This window comes from Nesoenas mayeri (assembly GCF_963082525.1).
Source record: "Nesoenas mayeri genome assembly, chromosome: 16".
NCBI classification, from domain to species: domain Eukaryota; kingdom Metazoa; phylum Chordata; class Aves; order Columbiformes; family Columbidae; genus Nesoenas; species Nesoenas mayeri.
This window is the reverse complement of record NC_137562.1, coordinates 8,799,962-8,816,070: the sequence shown is the minus strand read 5'-3', so window position 1 is coordinate 8,816,070 and position 16,109 is coordinate 8,799,962. Positions and strand designations below refer to the sequence as shown.

Sequence of the window (16,109 nt, the reverse complement as noted above, 5' to 3'; positions counted from 1 at the left end):
CAAGTGTAGCATATACTGTGTTAATTGTAATAGATATTTTGGGTTCTGCTCCACTTTTATGCATGCCAGCTGCTTGTTAGCATTGACATTTGGAACTTTCTATAGGAATAAATATAGAAGTACACTCAAAATAGCTGTTCAGTCAGGCCTTAAATTTTTTTTCCCTTGATGGTTCCAGGAACATATTGCACATAAAGGATTTTTTTAATGGACTTTGGTGGAAGAATAAAGGCTTATGTTAGCCTTCAGCCTATTTTGAGACCACGTGACTCCAGTGATTTGCAAATCAAATAATTGTTGATTTAAAGACTAGCATTTAATTTTTTTTTTCAAAATTTCTGTGTTGTTGTTTTGTTTTTAAGGGGTGTTTTCATTGATTTCTATGGGTGTGTAAATGAAGTTTTTGTTCTGCAACAAATTTATATGCATTACAAAATACTTAGAGGTTTAAAAACTTTTCAAATATAAAATAATAGAGATAATTCACACAGTGCTTTGGAGGGTGCATTTCATATAACTAAGATGTTTCGAGTTTAAAAACCAAACAAGCTTGAAACTCCCCAAAGCAAGGCTAATAGAATTGTATGAGTCCAAAATAGTAAATAAAATTGAATAAATATTTTTCAGTGGGGGACTCATCAAAAGGCAGTGTTTGATCTAATTAATCCTGCTTCACTACTGAGATTTTTCTGGCAGTAGCTTATGTTGTTTCTGTTTTAAGATAGTAATTGTTTTTATCATTGTAGCTTAAAACTGTGCAATTTTAATTCTGTGTACAGCCTGAAAATTCAGCTAGAAATACTAAGTGGAGAGAGAAATGGCAGAATTATAGGAGTTAAGCTGAGGGTTTATAAAAAAAACGTAACTGATAAAATGGAGGAAGAAGGGATTGAACTCAGCAAGAGGAAGATCAGATAGTTTTAGTTGACAGAAGTGGTCGTGTCTATCTGCACTAGTTTTATGCTCTAGTGCACTTTTCTGCCTGGTATCTCTTGTAGTGCTACAAGTAGTAGGACAGTGGTAGGATATTTAAGGAGAGGATTTTAATACTAAGTCAGATTTATCTAGTTTATGCAAGAACAGATGGCTTTTTTGTGCACTGTCAGGCTTTTCTCCTCAGTAGGAGAATCTTTCGTCTACTGTCAGTTAATGCTTTGAGGGTCGTAGGGTGGTATCAAGAGCATTGATAGACTTTGAAGTTAGGAAAAATCTTATTGCCAGTTAAGAAGCTAAGGCACAAAGACTAAATGTGCATTATCTGTGTTCTCACAGTAAACTGTAAGAATTAAGAACTGAACTGTGTTGCTGAAAAAATATTTTCAGTGACTTGAAGAGGTCAAGTTCAGTAGCAGAAATTGAACATTAGACAAGTAAGTAATACACATTTGTAAAATGTTTTTATTCAGGGTGTTGGAAAAAGAAACAGTAAAAGTTTATAATTGATATTTCTGTTTCCTAAACTGTAGCTTGTAAAGTTGGCTTTTACTGGAACCTTTAGAAGGTTTATTGTTTATTGATGATTAGTTTAAGCTTTTGACCACAGAAAGCTGCCTTTTTTCTCCCTTAATCTATGTAAAAGAGAAATGAGAGAAAAAAAGGAGAACTGCCTGCACTGGTGAATCTGCTCACAACTTTTCTTAATGAGCAAAATCTGTGTGCCCTCTCATTTTTACTTATACTATTCAGATGCTGAAAGCAGAAATAAACCTGACCAAAAGATTAAATTTTATTTTGTTGCCTTTAGGTAAATGTTCATTGTTGGGTCAGGTATGGGATTAGCTTACTCAGAAGAATGTGAATAAAAGGCTTCAGAAGGTATTATAGGAGTAGTAAAAAAGCCAAATGTCAGTCTGTTAGTAACACAACAGAGTGTACCTGCCTAGTCTTCTAAGCTCTCATGAAGCTCTGGACTAGAAAACACCAATGTCATGTATATAATACTTTTCTTTCACCTTAAAATTAATGTTTCCTCAAATGCAGAAAACACTGAACTGAATACAATTCTTGTGTATCAAACACAATTACAGACCTGCAGGTTGGCAGATGTGCATGGTCGTAAGTGCCTCATGTTAAAGTTTGATTTTTGCTAAAATTCCGTCAGTGCGGTTATCAGTTCCACTTCTTTGCCCAGCTCCTGACGGGCAGAGCAGTGCTGGCAAAAGCTCTAAGCTCTGCACAAACATCTTAGAATCTGTTTGCTAATGTAACTTTTTTCATTCAAGGAATTTGAGTGAACTTCAAAGTCTTTACTTCCTCCTGAGATAAACTGCTTCCCTGCTTGGAAGGGCCTGTACTCGTGTGTTAATAGAGCTTTGTTAGTTATTCCGTGTGCTCCGCACCAGGCTGGTGCACACCTGTACCACCCTGCAAACACACCACTTGTACAGGTAAAAGTACAGTTCTGCAGGTGTCATTAGCCCGCTTTCTGCTGATTCAGGGCTGTACCCTTAATGTTCCTGACTTCTGCAGTTGTAACAGTGAATATCTCTAGTGTAGATAGAATCACAGTCTTTTCTACTATTAAATAAAATTTTCATGGTTGCCGGATTACTGGTGGGCCTGAAGCTAAAGTGCCTTGAATGTTTCTATGAGAAAGCACTATTTAGCTGAATTTAGCAGTGGGAACTTTGGTTCAAAAAAGCACTCTTTGCTACTTATCTAGAATAAAGTACACTTGTAATACCTGTTGCTGTTCTCATTCTGCTGCACTGCCTCCTGAGTGGTCCATCCCTCCTTTGATGTATTTTTTAATGACTGTTCTGATGCTGTATGACACAATTTGAAACAAGAAATTTTTAAAAATGTTTTGTTTGGGAAGATGATTTTCTAGTTTGAAAGACATCCAAATAAACTTCGGTGTGTGTGTATTTTGTGTTGCATAAACTAGGGAGTAACTTCATGCAATTTTGCTTGGAGTAGTTACGTTGTACTGTGGAGTTGCTCATTGTTCTAACTGCTGCACACCAGTCTGTGCTGTGTGTGCGTGGTGATGTGGTTCTGTGCATGCACATCGAATTCAACACTTCCATGAGGTCCCACACCTGCTGCACAGGCACGGGATTGCTGTCCTGTGCGTGCGGTTACCGTCGTGCAAGGCACTGGCCTCCTTAGGAGGCTCACACAAGGTAAGTGAGCAGCCTGACAGAAATCATGGGAAGGGTGATGGTGTATCCATTAGTTTCAGACATACGGTGGAGAGGGTTTATAATAATGGCTGACCAAAGACATTTTAATTTGGCAAAGTTAATTTATTATTACAAGCACAGAGACCAAATGAATGTATTTACTGTTTCTAAGGGAAGCTGTTTCTTTAACTTCTTGGAACGAATCCATTTGCTTAATTCTTTTAAAAAGTAAGCTGTCAAATTGGTTTTCTATGAAGTTTATTGTCAATTTAGGATATTGCCCTGATACCTTTCTCACGTGGAAAAAAAAGTGGTTGTATGGAATTTATAAATGTATTGAGCCTGAGTCATTTTTCATGAGAGAAAAGTCTAAAAGAAAATTGAACACCTGTTTTTGCATCTTTGGGGATTAAAAAAAAGTAGTTAATGTTTATATTTTAAATCTTATTAGGTGGTTTGCATCAGCGCTGCATCTTGGTAATACTTGGTATCATGTAAATATGCACTTAATGGGGTCTCTTGTACCAAGATAGGACAAATATTTTGTACCATTCCATGGACATTTGAAATAATTTTTCAACACCAAGCAAAAATTGCAACTTCATTCAAAGTCAGAAAGTCTGCAAACCACAAAACTTCATTGAAATGGTCTCTGTGGTTTTCCAGGCATGTCTGACAGTAGAAAGGTGGTAGTGATTGACACTGCTGAATTATTTGTGGTACCACATCATGAAGCCACAAGGTCCCAAGAGCACCTTCAAAAATTCTGTGACAAAATGTCAATGAGATTGAGGAAGGAGGTTTCAACAGGTACAGAAGCCTCTGAATTATTTTTCTGCCCCACTTCTCCCCATGCAACTCTTTCTATCCTGGAGCAGCCTGATCTCCCATGCTAGCCAAGTCAGTTCTCTTTCATTACTTTTGGTAGGAACTTAGATGGCGTACTACCCAGTGCTTCCCAGTTACTGAAAAATGAGGCTTTACAAACACTGGAACCTGCCTTTGTGAAGGGAGATGAGGGAAGAACCAGCAGCTCTGAGTGGAAGGTTGGGATGTGAATTGAGTTGTAGGTGTCAGTGGTACCATCCCTGACAATACTGTGTTCTATGCATCTGGGGTTGAAATACTGAGATGCTAAAAGCTACCTTAAAACTAGATCTTGGTGTTACTTTACCCTAATTTGGCTATGTAGCACTGCTTATATTTGCCTCTACTGCATTATTTGAGAAGAGTACACATTTCTTAAATTAGGATGGGGTATTTCTGAGGAACATAACTGTATTAATGAATTGTGTATTACTTAATCTGCATTGTGCACATTTCAAAACTTGTTAATTTTTTTTAAATGAGAATAATATATTGAGTCCAGAATAGGAAGGCATTACCTAGCACTGTAAAGGTGTTAGTATTGTGGGTATGTGAGGTACTAGGTTTGTTCGTAGTCTTGGAATTAATTTAGTGTGTTTATAGCCAGCATAGTGTTTACAGGTAAGTGTTACATTTTCTGTAGCATTATTTCTGTTTCGTTTTATTCTTCTAGGTCTAAATACAAGCAGTGAAATAATTCAATTTTATGCAAGTTTTATTTTAACATGGTCTTTCAAATATAACTTATTCCTGGCATAAAATCTTTGTATTTACCAGGGATATCTGGACTTTTGACCTTGAACTGCAGCTTATCTATAGCAGTCACGCGGTGAGATAGTAAATTATTTGGCGGGCAGGGAAGGGGGTTCGAGATCACAGCAGTTTTCTTATGTTTCCTCACATCCAGACTTGAGCCTTACAGCTGCTGCCTTTCACACTCTTCAACTCTCATAACTTCTCTCTTGTTATGACATTCCCATTTCACAACTTTCTGAAAGGTGTTTTCCTGTTTCAGAAGGAAAATACTTAAATCAGTAGGCAGTGGATACATTTTATATGAAAATAAAAGACCATGTGCTAGTTGTGGGAGGAATTGGTGCACTGTATGATCACAGCATCTTTAGCACAGATGTGACTGTTCCGTCAGGTCTGTGCATGCTCATGTGCACCTACAAATGTCAGGGGTTCTCTGCACCAGCCTTAAGACAGGCTTAGACCAAGCAGGTTCTCCTCAGAGCAGCGGTGGAACATTGAAGTTTCATCACCTGATTTTTTTCCCTTGCTTCTCATCTAAGTAGTCTCCTCCTGTATCTTTGCTGAATGAGCAGATGGAGGGAACTGCACCACAACCCTATGTTATGGAGCCTTTTCCAGTGCTGGTGCAGAACCTGTTTCCTGCTGTTGTCAGGGGTCAGTGGATTGCACCTTTTGTCCGTGGTCTGAGTGGAGCTGCTCATTTATCTACAAAGTAGGTTTTGCCCTACTCACTTCCTTTGGGTTGCTTTTGTAATGATTGTTGATGCAAGGGATTAATTTTGCTGCTGCTTAGTAGAAAGAATACAGGTTCCTCTGATGTCATCTTTGACAAATAGGGATGTAGAGTAATTTTCAATGGGATCAGTCTTCTGAGTGGGAGCAGCATCAGCTAAGCTATACTTGCGTTTCTTTTATTTGCATCAGAAATGATGTCCTTATATGAGTTCTCAGCCAACTTTTTTGTATCATGTGATATTAAAAAGTTTGCTTATTAGGAATTTTTAAACTCTGGCCAAGCCCAGTGCTTCCTTCACAGGGAATAAAACAAGGAAGCAGTGTCAGTTGTGATTGGATTCACTGTTACATCATTCTGGAATGGATTTCTGTCCTGTTCAAAACATCTTGCAGTTTTGGCGTTTAAGAAACGTATCCTGGATGTTTTGGTTCCAAACAAATATCTTACATGTCAAGCCTTTTAATTCTGAAGAATCTCACAGAAAAATATACTAAAGTCCAGTTACAAGTCATTCTAACCGAAGCTAGTATCTTGTATTCTGGCACAGACTGGATTTGTATCAGGATGTGGAGATGAAACTGTTCACTGATTAATTATATTTGCTTTTAAAAGCTAGAGGGTATAAGACTCTTATGCTTTGAGTTTCTTTGCAGTCTTGAGCCTTATATTGGCCGTTGTGGTTGAGAGTTCTGTCCTGTCCTTGGACACTGGCCATTTGATTTCCGTAATGTATCTAAAACATTACTAAAGTGCTCATGCAAGGTGCTTGTGTAATCTCTAAATAACGAGATTCCAGTATTTGTGCAGATTACAGCAAACTGGCTGAGTATGGAAGAGTGCTAATGTCCAAGAACATGGAACAAGGGGCAGCATATTTTGTTGTCAAGCTGTTGACAATTAATCTTAACATTAATGACAGGATAAAGATCACAAATCTTTCAAATAGATTCTTTAAAAAACTACATAAAATAGCTAGCAAGCTGAAACTGAAGAATTTACCCTGAATTTTGGCATAGATGGTGGTGATGGGATTTTTTTTGTTTGTTTTTGGTACACGGGTCCTCAGATGAAGGAGAAATTATTTCTTTTGGGGTTTTTTTAGTTCATCGTAAAGATTTTATTACTAAGCTGTCTTTCAAGAGCCTTTGTTTTCAGAGTGAAGTCTTCCTGGTTAACTGAGGCAGAGAATTCTTAATGCAGTTAAAATAACAAGTTCTAGAAAAGACAAAATCTTTATGCAGTCAGTGGACACACTGTATGTTTTATTACCTCTTCAGGGAAATGAGAGAAAAAATAAAAGTGGAGATACTGACCTGAATGTGTATTTGTTGGTAACTTGTTGATTTGACCTTTGTCTAAAAATGTAAACACACACAAAAAGGGGGAAATGTTGGTTTTATTTAAAAGCTTTGCTCTGTCATAATCAGATTAAAATGTTATTTGAGACATGCCAAAAAGGGCTTAGTAAAGTCAGCATCAGCAGATGCAAGTGTCTTCAAACTGCATGTCCTGCAGTTAACATCCCTCAGCCTGTGTTCCTGGCTGAGATAATCTCTCTCCCTTCCTTCTTGCCTGAGACCTGTGGGTTACAAAGACGGCAGTAGGTAGCAGTAATGCCTTTCTTGAGGTTTTGTTTGAAAGTGAGAGTACTAATATATTTACAGAAAAGAAAGGTGAAAGCTTTCTCTTTATGGATTGATAAAGACACGTTGGAGGATGAACTTAAATGTGTTGTGTGTTGTGAACAAGCGGTTTTGTAGTAGCAGGTTTTGGAATCTGGGAATATCTTTTCTGTCTCTTAGACTGGCTGCTGATACTGCTTCGAAATTTCTTCAAGCTATGTGTACTAAAATCCTTAAAGTTTTGCAGTAGTTAGGGAATCCAGAGAGATGCTGAACATGGGTGATGGCTTCTGAAGCCTTACAGAGGGGGCAGCCCCATGTTTTTGGGTTTGTCACTGCTTAAGAATGGTTGATCAAATTGAAATTAAAAGCTTGTGACAGTTTTGAGAATTTTCTAGGTCAGGATATTTTTGTGCTTCAATTTGCTTCTGGAGTTTAGGTCCAGCATGAATTCAAGTGTCTAACTTGCAGGAACAGGAGCATTTTGGCTGCAAACTAATTGGGGAGGAAAAACCTGAATAAATGCTTTCTTGGCTGAACATTCTCAAGATATTGTGCATCAGCTTTATGTTCCAATTTTAGATCAGTGAGAGCAACAAGATACTGCACCAGCTCAGCCTGTATGAGAGGATCTTGTTCTCCATCCCTCTTGCACCTCTTTATACCGGTTCTGATGTTAGTTATTTTTATCCTTTTGGATTGCTCTTTGGTGGGTTCATTTTCTGCTGGATTCAGAAGCTGAGTCTCTACTGAGGAGTCGGGTGACTGACTGTATGTGTGGCAGAGACCATGTCACTGAGCATGGGAGAAGGGAGCAGGACAGGAGCAGCCCAAGTAGCATAGGGTTGTACTTTGTTCTTCATAGTCCATAAATGTGGATCTGATAAGCACTGTGAATCCTTTGTTTAATGAGGACCTGGAGTGTTTTTTATGTAACCATTTAAATCAGCTTGGGGTTTGTATTGGCAAAGCATTCTTCATCTGGGAAGGGGGATGAGATTTTTTTCCTTTAAGAAACTCTTGATTTGTTTCTAACTTTATTTATAGTAGGCCTTAAAAGCTTACACCTTTTCACAGTGGAGATCACTTATCACAGATGTTGTTAACCTAAGCAAAAGCAGAGGACATTTTGAATAAGCAACAGTGTATATGTTTATTATTTACATGATTTTGAGATTCTTGCCTCAATTTTTCGAAAGGTACATAATATACTTTTTGTAGGTGATGTGGCAGCAAGGCAGGATGATGCCTGGTGGGAGCTGTCTATTTGGGGAAGTACAATAATTTTCAGTTTCCAGCAAATTGCCAGTTTTAGAAATGTGATTGATTTGCTGTATTAGGAGGAATAAGACTAAGTTGATCATGGACATTCACTTCCTTTAAAACAAGATAAACAGTTTGATGCTTCAGCTTATGTTTCTGTCAGCATTTCAACTACAACTGAAGAGCAAACTGAAGAACAAAATGAACAAATCACATTCAATTGGGAAGAGAAACCAATATTTGAAGACTTCCAAAGTTGTCTTATGTTGTAGTAAATATTTTTGCAGGCAGTTAGTAGAACATTTGCTTAGAAGTGCCAGCAGGCTTGGTAGGTTTAAAAAGTGTAATTGTGAGCTTTTTGCTTTTATGTTTTAATAATCTTTGATTTTTCAGCTCCTTTTAGGCATTTAAGTTTAACCTTCATTAAGATGCAGTTCTGCAAGAGCAGATTCACCACAAATAAGTTTGAAACTTATTCTGTTTTTCATGAAAAATAATATAGGCCAAATGGCAAGAGGGAAAAATGGAGGTACTAAATAATAATAATACTAAGAAACCACGCATTTTATAGCAAATGTCGGGGGTATGCAATTTTAGTGTTTTAAGTGTACTGAATTTTTATACTTCTCAAATATGTAATTGTTTTAAAATTTCAGTTCTGTTAAAGTTTTTTCCTGTAGGTAATAGAGGTGATGATACAGGTAATAATGAAATGTAGTAATGCAAAAACCAGTATGATTCTTGCATAGAATCTCCTAATTTTCAATTATTATTTGTGTTAAATACATAATTGTGCTCTAGGAAGACAATACTTTAGATAATTCTTTCTTTAGTGTGTTACTGGATAAATGATTCAAATAGGATGCACTTTTCGCATGTTCTAGAGGCATAGTTTGTTTTCATAGTTTAATATTAGAATTGAACAAGAAGTGATTAGCTGATTTTCCCTCTTCCTTTAGGCATATCACTTAACAACTGTCTGATGTCTGATAAGTTGGAGAATCTGAACAGAGTGATTGAAAGGTTATTAAAGAACAGGAGAGCGGAAGAAGGTTCTTTTAAATCAGACTGTCTTCAGCCATCAGTGACTGACTCCCCGGATATAATCACTGATTCAGATATTGGACCAAAATACGTATTAGAGCAGGTATTAAATAGCATGAGATATAGCACAAGGGACTTGAAAATTAGTTTATTGTATTATTTTTCTCTTATCTTTTTGGAGTGGGAGTAGTTAGCTGAGGGAAAGAATGTGGATAATGTATGTAATCCCTAATAAAGAAGGTCTACCTTCTGCAAGGAAATACTGGAGTGGATGTAGCTATACACTCATTTTTTTCCTAATTCTGCTTTGCCAGAGTCATGCAAATTTTGAGGTTTATTGGTCACGAAATAATAAAGTGATGCACTGATGAAAATCATATTTGGGGTGGGCTTTTTCCCTCTCCTTATTGTTGAGACAGCGACATGGTATTGGAGAATACCTAGAGGTGATAGTTGCTTAAGAAGTAAAATGTGTTTCTAAACAGCAAAGATGCTTTAAGATTTGGGGGCTTGAGAGAACTGAAGAAAAATGCTGTATTCTTTAAAAAGAAAAGTCAAGCTGTGTATTGGCGTGCGTGTCTATGAAGGATTATGTATTCTGTTCTTAAATTTACATGTCTCCCCACTGGGAGTGTTAACAGTAAGTTTTTACTCCTTTGAAAGAACTATTAATGTTTTAATTACTTCCTACCACTACTATGGCTGTTTTCCCACATCCTTAGTTGCAGAATGCTGACACACAGAGTCTGTGTCTAGTTTTGGTCTTTTTTTTTTCTCTGATAGATTTTATAGGCCAGTTCACAAGTGACTTTTTCTGTCCTGTCCATCTGGTCCTCATTTTCCTCCTAAATTCTTCTCTAGTGTTCTTCCACGTTGGTAGACTACTTTGGGTTAAATGCAGGCATTTCCTACTGATTTTCAAGCTCTTGCAAGCTCAGAAGCAAGCACTTAATGTTCCATTGCCATTCTGCATGTGAATTGGGACCCTGCAATAAACAGTTTTTCAGGTGGCTTTAATGAAAGCCTGGTGGTTTTGAAATATTTTCCAAGGGTTAATTCTTGGAAGAATGTGGTGTTATTGATATAATCTGCTGTCCTTCAAATAAAGCTTCTGAAATTTTCTACATTGCAAAGCCTATTAGTGAAAGGGACAGTGATAAGAAATATTCCTTAATTCTGAAGCTCTGCTATAAATTTTTATTATCCCACCTTGCGAAACCACGGAGTAGCCTCTTGGATTTAAATCCTCAAAGCTGCAAGTGTTTTATGTGATGAAATGTAGTACAAATCAGTAAATCATCCAAGCTGTAACCTTGGCCATGCTGATGGAGTTTAAAAGCATTTCTGCGTTTTCATAGCACAAAATACGGTTATTCAATTTCATTCTCAAAATGCTTTTAAATACTGTAAACGGAATAGGCCTGTTGATTACAGTTTATTACTGCTCTTGGAAGTCTCAATAGGATCTAGATGAATTGATCAGTGTGATCGTATTTTTTGTTTATTTCAAAGGTCTCGGCTGTTGATAAGCGGTGGAGGTGGTATTGCTTTACTTCAACTTTTCTTTCCAGTTTCGGTGTCTTTTGGAATTAGAAAACAGTCAAGAAGGCAAAATAACAGTTTGCTTTATAATGTAACAGAGGCAAACCAGTTCCAAATGTATGTAAACAATAGTGAGATAAGTTTATAAATATATCGATGCCTTATTTTGCTTTTTTTTTTTCCTTTTTTTTCCCAGGAGCCAGCAGAAAAAGGATTGACAGTACCTGCTGGCAGCTCAAAGACTTGGTTTGGTGCTTCCGCATCAGAAGATTTAGAGTGTGCTGACCAGATAATGCTGAATATTGATGTTTTGCCGCCATGGATCTCTGATTTTTGTAGAGGTCTGCCGGGAAGAACCATTCCACCCCCTGATACTCCATTAGGTAAAACATACAGAGGACATTGAAAAGACAAATTAATTCTTTACATTTTATCTGGAATTTAAGTATCAGAATTTGAATTACTTCTGCTTGTAGCTTTTAACAATTTTTCATTTTGCAAAGTAAACAAAGATGTAAGTTTTAACTGTTTTGACTGTTCCTTTACTTCCATTGTAGCCTTTTTCTGATGTGAATATAATTTTAGTGTTGTGTTTAAAAAAATATATAGTTGGTGATTTTTTTAGGGGGGAAGTTAATTTCATATTGGATTGAAGTCATTTCAGCTTTTTACCTGTGTATTACAGGCTTAAAATTAACTTTTTATTCTGGCTGTAATGTTAAAAGTTATTAGTTCCTATTTAAATTGATCTTCTGGACTCTGCTGCTTTTACAGCGACATTTACAATACCTCAGTGAAATGACTCAAGTTACAACTTAGGTGTTAATTTTTTTAGTGTATCTGCATGGATGTTTAAGTTTCCATAGCATTGACAGTTAGTTTCTGTCATAGCATCATTAAATATAATACTGGAAAGCAGAGGAGTTGCACGATAGAGAGATCATGTTTGATAAGGCAAAACAGCAGTGCAACTGGTGCAGTATATGAAATAAGGAGGCATTTATCAGCATTGTACACCGCAGGAGTGGGAAAAGCTCACTGGGACCTTGCAGCTGTAATATGTGCAGCTGTTAGAAATGCCTTCGATTCTTTCAGCAAGTATTGCTATTTAGGAATTCTGCTACTGGTCCCTTTTGGCTTAACCTGTGCAATTCTTGAGCCAAGAATACACATAGAACTACTTCAACAAATGTTCTTAGGGGGAGAGCTGGGAGATCTTTTCTTGTTTTTAAAGAACTGTTTCTGTTCACTCAGTTCAATACTTACTACTGCATATTAGAGTTTCACATGAGAAATGGAATTGCAGTGACTGCAAAGCGTAGTTTCAGCATTCGTTTACGAGAGCATTTACATGGCATGAAGCTCATTTAAAACATTGCACCATGATGTAACACTAATACTCATTCAAACTAGGTTATTCCTGAATTACTCAAAGTGCCATTTCAGATGTTTCTGTCTTCTCAAATAAGAGAGTCTCCTACTGTGCTGGAAAAGACTTTTGAGAAAAAGGGGATTTTTTTTTTTGCATTCTCATAGATCAAATAGGCTGAAAAGCTTTTTGTAAATAACCTGTCAAGGAGCAGCCTTTCTGAAGTTTAAGTCAACACAAAATATTTTTTTTTCTAGAGAGATATTTGAGAAGATTTTTTGTTCTTTTTCTGTATAATTTCTGCTGTCCAGTAAACCTTGTTAGAGTATGAAGGGGAAGTGTTCTTGTATCCTGAATACCCACAAATGTTTCTGAAACAACTTAAAACCAGCAGCTAATCTGTTTAATAAACAAGACATAGACCTAGTGTATGTTAAGAATGAAGACTAGGGTATTTCTCTGGTTTTACATTTTGTTTAAAATCCAAAACCTCATTATTATTTAACTAGCCTTATATTATCTAAACAGCTTTGAATTATTTTGAACTGGCTGCTGTTTCCACATTGCTTCTTATCGTCCTGCAGGTAATCAGCAGTCCTTTCTACCAGAAAAGGTCATTGCTATCAAATACCATCCTCACCTTTCAGCTAGTAACGGCATCTGTACCGCCTGTTTAGGTGACATCTTGTTCTACTCTGTGGTCTTTCACTCTGTTGCACAGACAGTTATGTGTCTGTGAAAGGAGTGGAATAGGTTCATACCATGAAAGATTTTTTTGAGAAATATCAGAAATCCTAAGGCTATTTAATAAAATATGTCAGTATAATATCCAGACCCATATATTTAAGTTAGTGCTTTGTCTTTGAAGGAGTTTAGTCAGTTTTGTTGGTATTCAGTGACTGTTAGTGGCTTGAAATTCAAGTGTTTGTGACAATAGCATAATGGGATTACATCAGAATATTTATTACTTAGTCTATGAATAATTTTGAATCTGAGTTTTGAACCTTGTGTTTCTCTTCAGCTTTTCAGTGTGATGAAGGTATTTACCTTCCTATCGAATATGTTGTGCCTCCAAAGCCACTGCTATTAGATTTTGTATCTTACACTGACAACATGGAAAAGAGTTCTCCTGGTAAGGTTTCTTCCTTTCAAATTGAGCAGAAAATATGCTTATTTGTTCATTGTGTGTGTATATCTGTATATAAATATATTTTTTAATAACAGAAGGGTTTAACAGCTGGTTTTTGTTGTCACAGTTTAATTTATGTTGTCACATTTAATTGCTGCTGCTGTAGTGTTACGTTCACAAGAAAGCATTTTATCTGTTTTCAGAGTCATAAAAAGAGGTGGAGATATATATATTATCAAAAAGAAAATAATACTATGTTGGGAAAAAAAAATTTAAGAATAAATTTTCACCATCAGTTTAATAACTATTCCCTTGTTTTTAGCACCAGTTTTGGATGAGAAAGGTGAGCAAAGCAATGAGGAGGAGCAAAAAACTGTCAAGCCTACAAGTAAAGAGTTCAGGAAAACCTGGGGGTTTCGAAGGACGACAATCGCCAAGCGAGAAGGTGCAGGAGATGCTGACATGGACTCTAGTGACCAACAGCCACAACAGCAGCAAAGCTTAAACCTCAGGCGGAGTGGACGGCAACCAAAGCGAACTGAAAGAGTGGAAGAATTTCTTACAACGGTGAGACGCAGAGGAAGGAGGACTGTTCCTGCCACACTGGAAGATTCCAGTGAACCAGCGTCCTGTACAGCGACAGATGCTGAAACCGCTTCAGAAGACAGTGTTGAGAGCACTCCAGAGATAAAACCTGCAACTCAGAGGATTAGGACTAGGAGTAGTAAGGATCAGAAAGGCTCTAAAAGCAAATGCACAAAAGAGGAAGAAGAAGAGGAGGAGGAGGAGGAGGGTGAGGAGATAGATGATGATGATACTTCTGATAGTGATAGTGATGGGTTAACACTAAAGGAACTGCAGAATCGGCTAAGAAACAAACGTGTCGAACAAAAACCTGCACAGATGACGTTGAAGGACATACAGACATGCCTGGGGCAAAGAAATCCAGAACAGGATCCTACAGAAACAGGTGATGTCCAGTCTGAAAAACAAGTTGAGCCTGAGTTGTCTGTCAAACAAGAGCCTGAGACTGCAGACAACATTGAGGTTGCAAGTCAAGTGGTTGTGTCAGAGGCAAACACTGAAGATCTTCAGGTTGAGGACGAGGTGAAGACTGCCCTTGGCATAAAAGGGGTCTCGGATGAGGAACCCGAAGAACCGCCCAAAAGCAAACCTGAATCTGAGATTTATGACCCAAATGCACTGTATTGTATTTGTCGTCAGCCTCACAACAACAGGTAGGCAAAGGTTTTGACTGAAAGTGCAGTGCAAGTAGGTGGAATTTTTCATCACAGAAAAATTCCACTAATGCTAATGCTTAATTTTTGAGTATATGTAAACGACATGTTGGGTTTGTTTGAGGTTTGGGGTGGAGTTTATAACAAATATTTAAAAGAGGGGATAAATGGAAACAGAAATGAACCGTGAGGCAGAGCAGTACTGGTACTTTAGAGGGATATCTAAGATCTGCTGCTGGGAATACCTGTTGAACATTGTCTCTTGATTTCACCATGTTTACTGTTCTTTGTTTTATATTTTTTTTCAGGTTTATGATTTGTTGTGATAGATGCGAGGAATGGTTTCATGGGGACTGCGTGGGTATTTCTGAGGCTCGAGGGCGATTGCTGGAAAGGAATGGTGAGGACTATATCTGTCCAAACTGCACCATTTTGCAGGGACAGGATGAGCCAGTCTCAGAAACAGAGCAGCAGGAAGCTAAATTGGGGCAAGGAAATGTGGATGGCACAGAATTCACAAGCATAGGAACAATTGAACAAAAATCTTTCGAGGACCAAGGTATCAAGGGTAGGATTGAAAAAGCTGCAAATCCAAGTGGGAAGAAAAAACTAAAGATATTTCAGCCTGTAAGTATTTTGTTCTTTATTTTTCTTGTTTCCCAGAGTACATTGAGACAATGGCTTACTTGTATGGCTATAAAGCTTAAAAAAACCCTGATGATTATTACTGTTTAGCAAGAGTTTATCTGTAGTCCTATCGGTAAAGGAACTAAAACAAAGTGTTGTTTTTGAACTGGGGAACTTAAAAGTTTTACGTAGGTGTAAGGAAATGCCACACTACGTGCTTTGTGTTATTCTGCCTTTTATAAATACTGTTTTGGAAATCAAATAATAAGTGTCCTTTTAAAAAATATATTAGAATTATGGACTAGTTTATACTAGCTTTGAAATAATCTCAAACATCTTTGAACATTTTCAATGATATTGAAACTTTTTACTTACTATTGACAAGTATCTGTTGGAGTTAATTCCAGCTGTACTTCCTCTCTATTTTCAATTAGTTTTTAAGTTCTGGTATTTGTCCTGATGCTTCTTAAAGTTATTAGTACATAGAGAATTGCCTTGTACTGCCCTTTTTTAACATAAAAAATGTGTATTTTGAATTATCACAAATTCTGGCATAAAATACACAAGACGCTTACATTTTGTAGTAGCAAATTCCATGTCCAACTCAAAATACAGGCAAAGAAGCTTCTTCAGCTCAATGTACACAGATTTAAAAACTTCGTTGTATAGTGGTTGTCTTCGTAGTTCCTCAGCAGCTGTACTAATGCCAACATCTTGAACATTTTCATTTTTTTTCTTACTATGCCTTGAAGAGCATGTTTAGTGTATTAGCACTTTGGAACAGACTCCTT

The 16,109-nt window shown here is 37.1% G+C and overlaps 1 protein-coding gene across 2 annotated transcripts in view; it reads left to right on the top strand.

Annotated features, from left to right (window-relative positions):
• The window catches only part of DIDO1 (death inducer-obliterator 1), a 51,833-nt gene that overhangs the window by 4,630 nt on the left and 31,094 nt on the right, over positions 1 to 16,109 (top strand). For both annotated transcript variants that reach the window (XM_080354480.1, XM_080354479.1), the window contains exons 2-5: positions 11,152 to 11,338; positions 13,346 to 13,456; positions 13,776 to 14,691; positions 15,000 to 15,318. In XM_080354480.1, coding sequence (XP_080210606.1) covers positions 11,248 to 11,338; positions 13,346 to 13,456; positions 13,776 to 14,691; positions 15,000 to 15,318 — 1,437 coding nt within the window. In that variant the 5' untranslated portion in view covers positions 11,152 to 11,247. The remainder of the gene's footprint in view (positions 1 to 11,151; positions 11,339 to 13,345; positions 13,457 to 13,775; positions 14,692 to 14,999; positions 15,319 to 16,109) is intronic.